Consider the following 11,737-nt stretch of genomic DNA (forward strand, 5'->3'; position numbering starts at 1 on the left):
TGGATAACGCAACACCAACACTCACAAAACCAAACCTCTGATTCCTGTCTCAACTTGCTTCACCCTAGTATTTCCCTTTTTTGAGATGGTAATTGATTTTTCTAGCTCAGCTCAAAACACCTGGAGTCATTGTTTTTTCTTCTTTTTTCTCTCACATCCCACATGCAAATCATATGGGATATACTATCAAAATATATGTAGACTTCATCCACTTCTCTCCATCAGCCATCCCTGCCCAAGTCACAATTACCTCTCATCCAAATTATGATAAGACTTCTAAGTGGTTTGTGGGCTCCATCCAGAATGAGCCTTTAGTTAAAGTGCCACACACCAGTACATAGTCGCTTAACTACTTATCACTAGTGTCACGTATCTTGTACTTTAAGGGGCAGAAGAACTGAAAAGAAAGCTTACATCACTTTTTGTGGGTAATAGTAGTTACACATACATACAAATATATAAAAATTATATACAACACATACAAGGAAAGCAAACATATAACTATTTTACTGTCATCAGGAACCAAGATTTCCAGCGTAAGAGAAAAGAAATACAAACAGTATGTTAAATAAAATCCTCTCTTTGCTTTGAATTGAAGTGGTATATATGAACTCATAACTTAATTGTCACTTCTAAAAAAGAATGTTTTCTATGGATATCCTCTTAATAGACCAGAAAGTTATGTCAACCCAGTAGCAAGGAATACTCTAACGTAGTCCATAAATTTTGTTTCTGATAAAAATGATCAGGATTCTTTAAGGAAATGGGGAATTCCAGTTTTAGGGAAGAATATTTACCAGATGAGCCTGGGGCAATTTATTTTGACAAAACATTAAAAAAAACATAAGAAAACAAAAATAAAAGGAAAGAAACTCAAAAACAAGTAGAGTCATTAAAATGTCCTAGAATAACATGAAGGAACCCTACTGGCCAAAGATGTAAAAGTTTAAAGAATAAAAAAAGAGTGAAAGCAATGAATTGATACACTTCAAATATATAAAAGTCTATGTGTTTATAATGATACTCAAAAGAGAAATTTGTGGATCATCTCTAGAAGTTGATGGAGCCTCAGCTCTTGAGTCTGTTGTGATAGTGAACCTTAGGTGTCAACTAATGACTGAATAGATTAAGGGATTCCAGAGGAGGCCAGCCTGTGAGACCCAGTGGACAAGTGGAGAGACCCACTCTCTAGGTGGCAGGCACCATCTACTCAGCCAGAGGCTGGAAGAACAGGTGCGGATGAGCTGGTCTCTCACCCTGAGAGCTGGGGCACACTCCTACCTTGGACCTCAGACCTCTGGGCTCCCTCTTGTCTGTCTATATACGTAGTCTGTTGCTTCTGTTGCTCTGGAGAACGCTGGCAATAATACTGTAATATTCTGTAATTCTGTAACACCCTGTAATCGATACATATCAATAGTCGGTAAATAATCAATAAAGTATAATACTCTGTAATCATAAAGGAAAAGAATCCAGCATCCATCCTGTCTTTCTTATGGACTGTCCCTCAGGGGAACCAAACACTGAATGAGAGAAAACTCTTTGTTTAGAAGAATTGGAGTAAATAAGTGCAGAAGGAAGATTCCAGTTAGAAAATATCCCCGTGGTCATCCCTACAAAAATAATGCATCGTGGCACGGTCCTCCACTGCTGCTAAGCTAATTAATGGGAAGCTGTGTGGAACTTTATAATGGATGGATCAGGCACAAAGCACCCAACCCCGTCCATCTCCCAAAATGAACCTCATCACGGCCTCCTGGTAAGATCTGAAGGGAGGGCAGCTCTCTCTAGGAAGTATCCAGTTCACACCCAATCTGATCCTACTTGAACCCAGCTCTCACTGTACAGGTAAAAATCGACCAGAGGAATCTGCTGAGCAGCATCACCAAGATGCAACTGGCCAAATTCAGAAGGCAGGAAATTCTATGAGATGCATTTCCCGGTCTTTTCAATAAATAAGCCTCTTAAATTGAGTGAAAATGGTTGCAAAGTAAAGGAAAGTTAGATGCATGTCAGCATCAGGTTACATGTGACTTGGTTCAAATAAATCAATTATCAAACTACATTATAAAGAAGATCATGGAAAATTGAACACAGGGTAGATATTGAGTGACATTAAGGAATTATTCTTAATTTTGTTGGTAAGATAATTGTATGATGGTTATATCTTTAGCATTTGTTTGATTTTTCATAGAGATATAAATTGAAGGATTGACGGATAAGGTGTTCTAAAATCTGAAATTTGCTTTAAGTACTTTAGGGGACAAAAAGCCGGAGACAGGTGAGATAAAAACAGCAGAATATTTATTGATAATTGTTGGAGTCAAGTGACAGGTGAAGGGTGTGGGTTGTCTTTAGTCTACATCTGTTTGAAGATTTCCATAACAGAAAGCCCCACACACTGGCTTCTTGCCGGTTTCCTGGGCCTTTGCACATGCTACTATCTTTACCTGGGATATACTCCATAGACGTTTTAGGTTCTTCTCTGCCTCTTTCTTTAGGTCTTTGCTAAAATATCACCTTCCAGTGAAGCCTTCCTTATTTTACTACCATACTTAAAATTTCAAACACCCCTAGCTACTCTCTCCCACCTGCCCTACCACATATTTTCCTGTTTCGTTCAATGTCTCTCCTTTTGAGAAGGTAAGTTTCCACAAATTCCAAGAATTCACTATGTTTTGTTCACTACTACGTTTCCAAGATCTAGAAGGGTTTGTGGGACAATAGGAGCTCAAAAATCACAGTTGGCTCTCCGTATCTGTGGGCTGCTTACCTTCGGACTCAACCAACGGCTTAGTGAAAATATCTTAAATTGTGTCTGTGCTGGACACATACACTTTTTTTGTTATCATTCTCTTAACTATACAGTATAGCAACTATTATGTAGCATTGATATTGTATTAGGTAATATAAGCAATCTAGAGATGACCTAAAGTATAAAAGGCAATGTGAATGGGTTATATGCAAATACCACAGCACTTTATTCTTCAGCGTCTGTTAATTTGGGTATCCTTGAGGGACCCTGGAACCAATCCTCCATGGAAATGAGGGACGATTGTATTTATTGAATAAACAGTTAAATACTTAAAAGTTAGAAGGAAGGCAAAAAAAAGATGGGCAGTGTGTCCTTTCAGAGTGATCCTGGTATGCTACTCTGGTTTGAATGTGCATCCCAGAGGGCCATGTGCTGGAAATCTGGTCCTCCATGTGGTAGTGTTGAAGGGGCAGGACCCTCAAGAGGTAAGGGAGGCCCAGCAGAAGGGCACCACCCCCAGGAAGGACTAATGCTGGTCCCTTGGGATGAGTCTGTTTCTATGACCACAGGTTATTACAAAAAGACCAAGCCTGGATGCTCTCTAGTCTCTGGCTTCCTGTTTCACTATGAGATCTCTTCCACTCATGATCCCACCCTTATGATGCCACCTGCCATGCTGTGATGTAGTCAGAAGGTCTTCACAGAACCCAGCAGCAGCAGGCACCAGGCTCTTAAACCTCCAAACTATGAGCCAAATAAACCTCTTTTCTTTATACACTACCCTATATCAGATATTTCATTATAGTAACAGAAAATGGACTAAGATATTGTTTGACAGATTTACTTAGTAATTAATTATATGATAGAATATGTATTTGTTTTCAATTACTGTTTACTATTAATTAATAGTGCAAACCTTATGAAGTTAGATGCTAACCTATAGATATTATCTTTTAGAGATGCAAATAATTTTTGTAAGATTAAAAAAAAAGAGATATTTCCAAAGTTTCTGTAGAAAATTAACCAGTGCTAAACCTAGCTAATATGCCAATATTAAGTCTAATGTACTTTTTTAAATACTTATGAAAATTTAGTGCTTAAAAATGTTCTTTGAATTGAATTTATTATTTTACTAATCCCCTCATAAATTAATAAATCTTTAGTGTGTATTGATTCTATATGTTGTGAAAGCAATGATCTTAATTATTTTGAAATTCATACTTTATAAAATGATTTCAAATTGTGATGAACCCGACAAATTTGGCTGACATTCTTAACTTCTTATAGTTAGGCTGCAATAATCAACCTTCTGTCATCATAATAACATAACTGTGACAATTAACTTATAAAGATCACAGATTTGTTTGGGCTCTGAAATTTTGGTTCTAGAATTTCCAATTGTTTGTATGAATTTTTCATCTTGTGCTCATAAATTTTACTGAGTAGACCTTAATAAAATGCCAAAGTCATTAACATGGGAGGCATGGGGAAGTAAAATTGGAGATTACCTCTGAGAAAGGCTGGAAATTTTGAAGAGGAAGGAGAAGCAAAATTGAAAGAGAATCTTTAAAAATTTTCACATGAAAATAAAGGAATTGGACAAGAGAGCCAACATGGGCCCAGAAGGGATCATTACAAGATAGGGAACAAGCAAGAAGAGTTTTCTCTAAACCTTTCACTGTTCACGTTCATGTTCAAGCGACCTGATCAGGACATTCCAGGGCTCAGTCTAGCAGCTTCTGCTAAGAGACTAACAGGGGTCGGGGCAGTGGCTCAGGTGGAGGGCTTGCCTAGCATCCTGGGTTTGATCCTCTGCACCTCAAAACAAAGAAACAAAAGCTGAGAGGGAGGGGACTGTAATATGATGAGCCACCTGCTAGGCCACTGGGGCATCTGGCCTCCCTCCTTCCAGGTCCCCCCGCCCGCCCGTCTTGGGCTGGTGATGGGGAGCGCTGTCAGGGAAACGCCTGCTCCCATCTCTGCACTCCTGCCCAGGCAGCCTGCAGTCCACAGCCTTCCTCAGGGCCGCAAGTCCCTCTTCCACAGGGACTTGGACTTGTCCTCCACCAAGACAGGAAGATCCGTGGAACTGAAGTGACACTGTCCGGGTACCTCGCTAGAGGGCCCTCTGCCTCTGGGTGCTGGCTCTCTAGTCCCTCCTGCAGAATCCCACCACCACTATGGTCCTCCCACCCCCAGGCTCCTCCCACATCCCCTGAGTCCGACTCTCACCCAGACCTGATCCCTCTGGAGGAAGCTCAGCTTCATAACCAAGGACCAGCCTCAGTGCCCATCTACCACACTAAAGACCAGCAGGGGCTGGCAGCCTGGCTCAGGGCACAGTGTGCTCCCCATGCACAAGGCCTTGGGTTCAATCCCCAGCAGGAAATAAAAATGAATAAGCCAGACTGGTGGAATATGAGATTTGTAGATGATAGGAAGTTCTTTAAAAGAAAAAAAAAAAAAGAATAGCCAAAGAAAATGAACAGGCAATAAAGTTAAATGCCTACAACCTGTAAAGAATCCCAAGAAGCTACTCCATGAAAGCCAAATTAACAGTCTTTATCCTAAAACACAAGTTGATGGATTCGAGGATAATGATATTGAAAAGTTCATTGGGGAGGCATATTTATTATGGATTGGTTTGTATTATGTATAATATACTGGCTTGTCTGTCATTCACTTGATTCAACTAAATAGTGCTTATTACATTCTAGGCTCTATTCTGGGTCCTCCAAAATATCACTGACCAAAAATTCCTTAACTCAACAAGGTTGTATTGCAGGAGGCGTGTGTTGGATTTTTATTATTGTAAATCTAGTTAATAGAAGATTGCAAAATAGAGTAATAGACACATCAGAGGAACAACAACAACAAAAAAAAAGACCAGAAGAAAATGAAAACAAAAGGCTCACATAAAAATGTGGAGGGTTAAAGCCAGGCACAGGGTTTGAGTTACCCCCCCCCCCCAAGCCATTGAGGGATAGAATTTGTTCCTTTTCCCCTTGAATCTGTGCTGACCTGGTGACTATTGGGACCAATACAGAAAATACCACCTGGAAATAAAATAGAAAAATTAAAACATGTGTATGATGATTAAGTTTGAGTGTTGACTAGGCCACAGTACCCAGCATTTGGTCAAACACTTCTGGTTGCTGCTGTGAGGTATTTTAAAGATGAGATAACATTTAAATTAATAAACCTGTTTTAAAACACAGAATCCTCCATGATGTGAGTGGGCCTCATCTAATCAGTGGAAGATCTTAAGAAAAAGACTGAGGTTCCCAAGAGAAAAAGGGAAATACTGCAAGAGACTCCCTTCAAACTCAAGCTGCAACATCAGTTCTTCCTGGATCTCCAGCCTGCTGGCCCAACACAGAGATTTTTGGATTGTCAGCTTTGACAATCACAACAAGCCAGTTTCTTAAAATCTCTCTCTTATTTTATCATATACTATTTCTGCTTCTCTGGACACCCTGACTAGCACACTATAGCATTAGCACAGATGCTGGGTGGCAGGCAAAAGAAGAAAGGTCTCCAAGGAACCGTGAGTGCCCACCAGGTGGATGTGGAGGAACCATGCAGAGAAGAGCAGCAGGATCTCGCCACTAGGGTGACACGCAAATTTGTGACATGCTCCATATTTTCTAGACATCATTTGGCCAACATTGTCTGGACATCTCAATGGCACTTTACGGTGTAGTTTTTAAAAAATAAAATAAAACATTTTAAACGGAAACAAAGAGAGGAAAGCCTTCTTGACTTCAAGCAGAATCAAGAGCAAATGTCTGCAAGTTAGGATTTGCTGGGTGTGGAAATAAAACTGTCAATCCCAATCTTTCCTGGTACACAAATTCAAAATCAGAAATGGCCTCAAGGTCGTAATGAAGCCCAGGGTGCTGCCAATAAAACGTGCTCCTAGGTGGCTCTAAGACAATGAGTGGTGTGTGCACATGTGTGTAGGTAATATAAATATTACCTACTACATATAAGGAATTCCCATAGGGCCAGATAAAGAAGCAACTCAATAGAAACGACCACAGGTTGAGCAGGAATGTACAAGAAAAGTATAAAAGGACAAATGCCTACAAGATGCCTAGACTCACACTAATCAAAGAACAATCAGATGCTATTTTTCTCATAATTAAAAAGTTGAAAATACTCAGCAATGAAGAGATTTGGGGAAAACACGCCATCTGACAGGTGGATGTGGGATTGTAAAATGTACTCCTGTTTTGGAGGGAATTTGGAAATACCTGAAATTTGAAAAAAATTACAAATATAAAATCTGCATGAATTTCCCTTTAAACCAAACAAATCTATCACTAGGAATGTATCTTACAGACACTCCAAACTGCACACAAAGGTAGACTCACGAAGATGCTCACTGGAACATGTTTCTCCCAAGCAGAACAAAACCTTTGTGATGGCATTCACTCCTGTATCAGCAGTGGCTGGATCACTGCCTACAACACCGTAGATGCTCAACCAATACTTGTTGAGTGAATGAATGAATCAATGGATTTAAAAATTGGAAACTGACTAATTTTCTGTTGACTGGAAATGATTATATCACCTTACAGATAGGATGCGATGTTAAAAAGAATGAGGTTGACCTATATATATTGACATTAAAAAATCTCTGAGACCAAGGGTTGGGCTGGAATTGTGGCTCAGTGGCAAAGTGCTTGCCTGGCACATGTGAGGCACTGGGTTCGATTCTCAGCATCACATAAAAATATATAAACAAAATAAAGATATCATGACCATGTATAACTAAAATAAATTTTAAAAAGAAGAATGTAACAAAATAGAAACAAAATACATTCTATCATTGAAGGATTGATTTACTGGATTGTAACACAAATACATAACACAAGGCGTCCATTTTAAACAGCCTTGGTCTATATTTATTGCTGTGGAAAGTGCTTGAGATGTTGCATTTCCAAAACAATAACATCCTAAGCACTTATTATAGGACAAGATTATGCCTCTTATAATCTGACACATTTTTTCCATGTGGTGAGTCCCCTCATTCAGATTTTCATTTTGTAGTTGAGAACACCATGGCACCAATCGGGTAACTTTTCCAAGATCACAATCTGACAGAGCCAAGGTTTCAATCCAAGCAGTGTGATTCCAGAGCTTATGCTCTTAAATAGCCAAGGAGAAGGTGATTCTCCGTTCTGGCAAAAGCTCATGCACTCAGCATGCTTATTAGTTGACATCCCCTTTCCACTTCAAAAGTCTCTAGACAGTAAGTCATATAGGCACTCTACCTATGGAACCTGTGTGGACAGTACAGGTCAGTGGCCAAGAGTTGAGTCCCTAGAGTCTAATTTGAGGCAACTTACTCTGTAAAATGGAGATCAAATAGGAACTACTCCACCTAGTTGTAAAGGATTGAACAATTAAATTTTTTAAGTGCCTGGCACACAGTAAGCACCTTATTATTATTAATCCATTTATACAAAATTGTGTTTGTGTGTATGTGAGTTTGTACAGAGGAGATGTTTGGAAGGATGCTTACCAAAATAGTAGCAGGTGAGAATTAAAATTAGAATTCCGAATTAAAAGTGTATTCTGATGGCAGCTATCAAGAATACAAACAACAAGAAATGTTGGCGAGGATGTGGGGAAAAGGAACCCTCATACATTGCTGGTGGGACTGAAAATTGGTGCAGCCAAATCTGGAAAGCATTATGGAGATTCCTTGAAAAACTTGGAATAGAACCACCATTTGACCCAGCTATCCAACTCCTTGGTTTATACCCAAAGAACTTAAAAACAGCATACTTCGGGGACAATGTTTATAGCAGCACAACTCACAATAGCTAAATTGTGGAATCAACCCAGATACCCTTCAGTAGATGAATGGATAGGGAAACTTTGGGATATATATATATATATATACACACACAGAGAATAAAATATTACTCAGCATTAAAAGAGAATAAAACCAGGAGCTGGGTTTATGGCTCAGCAGTAGAGCGCTCGCCTAGCTTGTGTGAGGCCCTGGGTTTGATCCTCAGCACCACAAAAAATAAATAAACAAAATAAAGGTATTGTGTTCAATTACAATTGAAAAATAAATATTAAAAGAGAGAGAGAGAATAAAATCATGGCATTTGCAGGCAAATGGATGGAGTTGGAGAATATAATGCTAAGTGAAGTAAGCCCAAATGTCTTCTTTGATATGAGGATGCTGACTCATAATGATGATGGGGGAGAGTATGGAAGGAATGGTGGAACTTTAGATAGAGCAAAGAGGAGGGAGGGGAAAGAAGAGGACATGGGGGTAAGAAAGCTAGTGGAATGAGTTAGACATCAATACCCTAAGTAGATGTATGAAGACAGAATGGTGTGAAAATACTTTATGTACAATCAGTGACTTGAAAAATCATACTCTATATGTGTAATATGAAATGAATTGCATTCTGCCATCATATATAACAAATTAGAATAAATAAATAATTTTTTAAAATGTGTATTCTGATACTTTCAAACTGGATTATGATTTAAATAAATACTAATTTATTAGTATTTAGCTGAAAAATATATATATATATATATATACATATATGGCTATTCTCACATATTCTGACAAACATTACAAGCCATGCAATTTTCATGTGAATCTATCTTGCTACACGGATGTGCTCATCTAAGCAATAGTGTGGATTTGCTGAAGATAATTGAACAACCAAAATTTTTTTAACTCTTAAATCAATACGCAATTTGGGGCTGGGGATGTGGCTCAAGCCATAACACGCTCGCCTGGCATGCATGGGGCGCTGGGTTCCATCCTCAGCACCACATAAAAAAAATAAAGATGTTGTGTCCACTGAAAACTAAAAAATAAATATTAAAAAAATTCTCTCTCTCTCTCTCTCTCTCTCAAAAAATGCAATTAAAAATTAGATTACTTTTGGTCAGTACAATTTCAGGTTGGATTTACTTGATTTAATTAATGCTGTTAAAGTGCAACCTGAAGGAAAGCCTCAACTTCTAATTTCTCTTTCAACAAAGCATTTAATTATCTGTAAATAAAGCACCTAAGGGGATCTTTGTCTGTACACATGAACAATTTGCGCTTCAAACTTCTGATACCTGGAGCAGATCTGCTGTGTGCGCTCTCACCCTCCTGCACTGAATTGAGGTCCCAGGAAGGAGGAATTCTGCCCTCTCCAGCACCCAGAGCAACGCCCCCTGCTTGCCATTCCGTCTCCTTCCACTTTCTGTACAACTTTTAAAAGCTTTAGAAACAGAAATTTGAAAAGTGCTTCTCTTTAAGAGAGGTTAGCAGCTAGGCACAATGAACCGTCTGAGTGGCATTTCTAAGGGTCTGTACAGATTCCCGAGCTGATGATGCACCTTACTTTATAAGTAATGTCTCCGTTTTTAAAGTTGACAGTTTTTGCTGTGTTTAATGGCCACGTGCATCTCGGGGCGCGAAAGAGCTGAGTGTTGTTTCATATAAAGGAATAAAAGTGCTTTCAGCGGTCTGATCCTTCTGACGCCCTCCTCCTTCGCGGCAGGCTCCATCAACCACTTAACCAGGTGTTGCCTGAACCCAGCCAGGGCACTTACCGGGCAAAGGGGCCTGACGGAAACTCGGAGCCAAGATGAAAGTGTCAGCAACTCCCTGCGCCTGCGAGTTAACTTTCGGTCCCTGCAGCAGCGCTGGGACCCAGGGAGGGCTGCAGCCAGGCAAGGGCCGGGGCTCGGGGCCCCTAGCCCGGGATGCGGGCATCTCTGCCAGTTCTCCAGCTGAGCGGGTCAGGCCAAGGAGCCGCGCGCCCTCGCCGGGCACACTGAGCCCAAGGCCAGCGCTCCCGCAGGGGCCCCTGGAGCCGTCCGCCCGGAATCCTCCTGGGCACTGCCCCACGGCTCTCAGCTGATCCGCTACAGAGGATGCTTTGTTTTGAGGAATCTGGACAGCTCCCCCGCGCGCGGTGACCAGCTGTGCCCCGCGGGGAGCCCCACCAAGTCGCGCTGCGCGCTGCGCGCTGTGTCCAGCGGTGCCCCACCGTGTCCCGCCGCGCCCTGCAGCGCGCGGTGTCCCGAGGTGCTCCTCAGATGCCAACTCACCTCAGCTCTGGCCGGATGAGTTGAGTGTAAGTGAAGCATCGTCCCAGGACGATCTCCGAAAAGTGGCTGGTGGTGCCACGCCCGTGCCACTCCAAGAGCTCAGGTGGGGAGCGCACCTTCAGGACCACGACCGCGACCACCACCACGAGGCTCACCACCAGCAGCCCGACGCCGAAACCAATCAGGGCTTTCTTAGAGATCCGGCAGCAGGGTTCCTCCCCTGACCTCACCGGGCTGAATTCGTAGCTGGACATTGGGCTGAATGCAGGCGGCTGAGCTAAGCTGGAGGAGAGGCCAGCTGGGCAGGAAGAGAGGAGAATGTGGCCTGCCGGACTGAGACTGCACCTCCCCCTGTGCTTTCACTTGTCTCTTTTTGGCTTCAAAGTTCCGCGGTGGCTGGACCAATAAGATGTCAACTGCTTTAGCCTCTGGCTTCCAGACTCCTGAGCTGTTGAACCCAGACTCTCAATCTCCGGAGAGGAACTTTGCTGACACTGTTCCCTTCTGCAGATGCCTGAATAACAGAGTGTGGCCTTACACTCCTTCACCAGCACCTTCTGTCAACCTTTCCCTTCACACTTGAGCTGTGTGTACTTCCTGAAGTGTGCAGGCACCACATAAAATAAACAAATCAATAAATAAAGGCATTGTCTTTACACACGAAGGGTTTTTATGGACTGTTCTGTGTTCACACAATGCCTTCTCCCTGGGAGTGATTACCCTACCTCTACTTCTTGTTGGGTGCAGAGCAGGCTGAACTGTGTTGTCTGCAGGGCAGGCTGAACAGATGTTGGCTGCAAGATAGCCCATGCACTCAAACCCCCCTCTATCTGGTCCTTTCTCACCTGTTTGTGTCAAGTCCCGCTCAAGGCTGAGCACTCAACCCCCCTG

The 11,737-nt window shown here is 41.6% G+C and overlaps 1 protein-coding gene across 1 annotated transcript in view; it reads right to left on the minus strand.

Annotated features, from left to right (window-relative positions):
* Cd38 (CD38 molecule) overlaps positions 1-11,180 on the minus strand; it is a 50,995-nt gene extending 39,815 nt beyond the window's left edge. The window contains exon 1 of the mRNA XM_026403446.2: positions 10,847-11,180. Within this exon, the coding sequence (XP_026259231.2) occupies positions 10,847-11,100 (254 nt within the window). The 5' untranslated portion in view covers positions 11,101-11,180. The remainder of the gene's footprint in view (positions 1-10,846) is intronic.
* Positions 11,181-11,737: the final 557 nt, after the last annotated feature.

This window comes from Urocitellus parryii, chromosome 10 (genome assembly GCF_045843805.1).
Source record: "Urocitellus parryii isolate mUroPar1 chromosome 10, mUroPar1.hap1, whole genome shotgun sequence".
Lineage (NCBI taxonomy): Eukaryota > Metazoa > Chordata > Mammalia > Rodentia > Sciuridae > Urocitellus > Urocitellus parryii.